Source organism: Sinocyclocheilus rhinocerous, unplaced genomic scaffold (genome assembly GCF_001515625.1).
Source record: "Sinocyclocheilus rhinocerous isolate Xijiao unplaced genomic scaffold, SAMN03320098_v1.1 scaffold1201, whole genome shotgun sequence".
NCBI lineage: Eukaryota > Metazoa > Chordata > Actinopteri > Cypriniformes > Cyprinidae > Sinocyclocheilus > Sinocyclocheilus rhinocerous.
In genome coordinates, this window is record NW_015654059.1 from 817802 (window position 1) to 820243 (window position 2442).

The 2442-nt window shown below is 41.6% G+C and overlaps 1 protein-coding gene across 1 annotated transcript in view; it reads left to right on the top strand.

Annotated features, from left to right (window-relative positions):
• Positions 1 to 2442, top strand: part of LOC107716705 (transcription initiation factor TFIID subunit 4-like) — a 42700-nt gene that overhangs the window by 9180 nt on the left and 31078 nt on the right. Inside the window, exons 9-10 of the mRNA XM_016523223.1 lie at positions 89 to 258; positions 1911 to 2041. Coding sequence (XP_016378709.1) covers positions 89 to 258; positions 1911 to 2041 — 301 coding nt within the window. The remainder of the gene's footprint in view (positions 1 to 88; positions 259 to 1910; positions 2042 to 2442) is intronic.

Below are 2442 nucleotides of genomic sequence, written 5' to 3' on the forward strand. Positions count from 1 at the left end.
TATATATATATATATATATATATATCTCCATATACCTGTTTCGTGCATGGTAAAACTATTCTTGCATCTCCTCCGTTTGTGTCTGCAGGGATGATGACGACATCAATGACGTGGCATCCATGGCTGGTGTGAACCTAAATGAGGAGAACGCCCGTATCTTGGCCACGGGTTCAGAGCTGGTGGGCACCCAGATCCGTTCCTGTAAGGACGAGGCCTTCCTTCCTGCCAGCCTGATCCACAAACGTCTCCTGGAGACTGGTACGCAATTACCCGCCGCTGCAGTACTCTCATCGGCAGTCTGGCAATGTGCTTGTCAGGATCAGTTTCTCCTGGCAGGTTTACAGTCATAAAGAGGTTTAAGCTGTACCGCCACTGTGTGGGCAGTTAATATTCTGTCTAATTACTGTATCAGTGTTGACTGACGTTGTTTGAGGGCGGATCGTTAAATGGGTGTGGGATTATGAATGGATTTAAACAAAAAGCTGATGAAAGCTGGCCCGATGAGACAGGAAAGATGTCACTCTTTTCTAAGCTTCATGATTCAGCTGCTTGATTTAAACACCACACAGAGAGACAGCTGTATAGATGATATTTTTGGCCATATTTACTGTCATATGAATAAACTATGCAAAGGATCTGGACACTAATACCTTGTACTACATGATTTCAAAATCTAAAGAAGCTCTGTATAATTAGGCAAAATAAAGTAGGTAAAGCATTTTGGTGGTTCTAATTGTTTTTTAGATGACGAGTTGACTGTTATTTTTGTATTTATTTTATAGTATTTGCTGTTATAGTATTTATTAATATTTTTGTTTTCATATATAGTGTAACCCACCCTAGACTTAAAAAGCAGAGATTCAGTGATTGGTAACATTTCAGTCCCCTCTCCTTGATCTCTGCCTAAGACTAGGGCACTTTCTAGTGCACTTCCACTGGTCACTCACTTGCTAAGTCAGGCTAATGAATGTCCTGTGTCTGAGCTTGAGGCCTCCTTGGGCTGCGTATGAATACTTTATAGGCCGTCTTCTGATGGCTCTCTGTTAGTTTGCTGTGTGCTGAAATGTGAGGTTGCCTCGGGCCTCTTCCCTGACAAGGTCACTTGCATGCAGTCTGAATGTCCCTGCCTAAACAAACAATGCACATTTCAAGGACTAGATGCCTTCGAATCTACATACCTGTAGATGCTACATGTAAACAATTAGGATTTTCTGCATTTCAGAGAAAATGTGAGCATGCTTTAGTTAACAGAGCATGGCCAAATGCTATACATGCAATCTGCAAACATACTGCACCAGCATCTCATTAATAATGATAAGTTTACCTTCACATAAATCACATGAAGAAACAGGAGACTGTTGTATAGACATGAGGCAGGTCTTTGGATCCCTCTCATCCAAAAAAGTGTCCTCCATTATTGTATTTAAGCAAACTCTTCCTCCCCCCGTGCACTTGATTTAGCACACAGTGCATACCAATGAGTGCCTGCGGATATGTGCTATTACATGGAGCCCGGCTGTGGTTGTTATGCTGTTGCCAGGGGGGTGGAGTGTGTTAAAAATTTAAATCTTCCTCCGGGGGAGTTCTGTGTGTGTGTGTGTGTGTGTGTGTGTGTGTGTGTGTGTGATGATCTCAGCTTGATGGCTGGAGGAGGGAATGGGGAGGAGGAGTGTTGCGCCACCTGCTGGATATGATGTTGAGAGAGTGATGGGAAGTGAGTGTGTGGGTGTGACAGATGCAAAGTGTGGCAGTGAAGTGTTTACCAGTTAAATTAGGTCACATCATGAGGCAGGTTTGAGAAGCAAAACAATAATACTTGTCTTTTAATTGGTTTGGTGCTCCAATCTCAAAGAATCACTTTTTCTCTACCTTCCCGAGTGACTTTAACACCAAACTTTGTATCGTTTCAGCCAAGAAGTTCGGCGTGACGGAGGTGTCAATGGAGGCGGTCACTCTCATTTCTCACGCCGCTCAGTCCAGGCTGCGCTCCATGCTGGAGAAAGTCTCGGCCGTTGCGCAACACCGCGTCGACTCCTGCAAAGTAAGAACCAATACCTGAGCCTCTCGCTCCAGAACTTCAAAGAGAAACCACAAACTGAGTTTTCCCGCCGAAAATTTCTCGTTATACGTCCTTCACGCTGAAAATGTAACTGTTAATGTTAACACTAACCTGAGTCTTGATCATGGAAGATACACTAGTAAAGAGTAGACTACACTAGTAAGACTAGTAAGGGTAAGACTTTTGTTGTACAGCACATTAAACTGAACTCATTTTATCCTACTAACTACTTATAATTCCTTTTATATCTCCAAAGCAAAAATCTATCAATATTTTTTTCAAATTGATCAGCTATTCTAACATGATTAAACGTACTTTGGTATTATGGATTTTTAAAAATACTTTTTCATATATATATATATATATATATATATATATATATA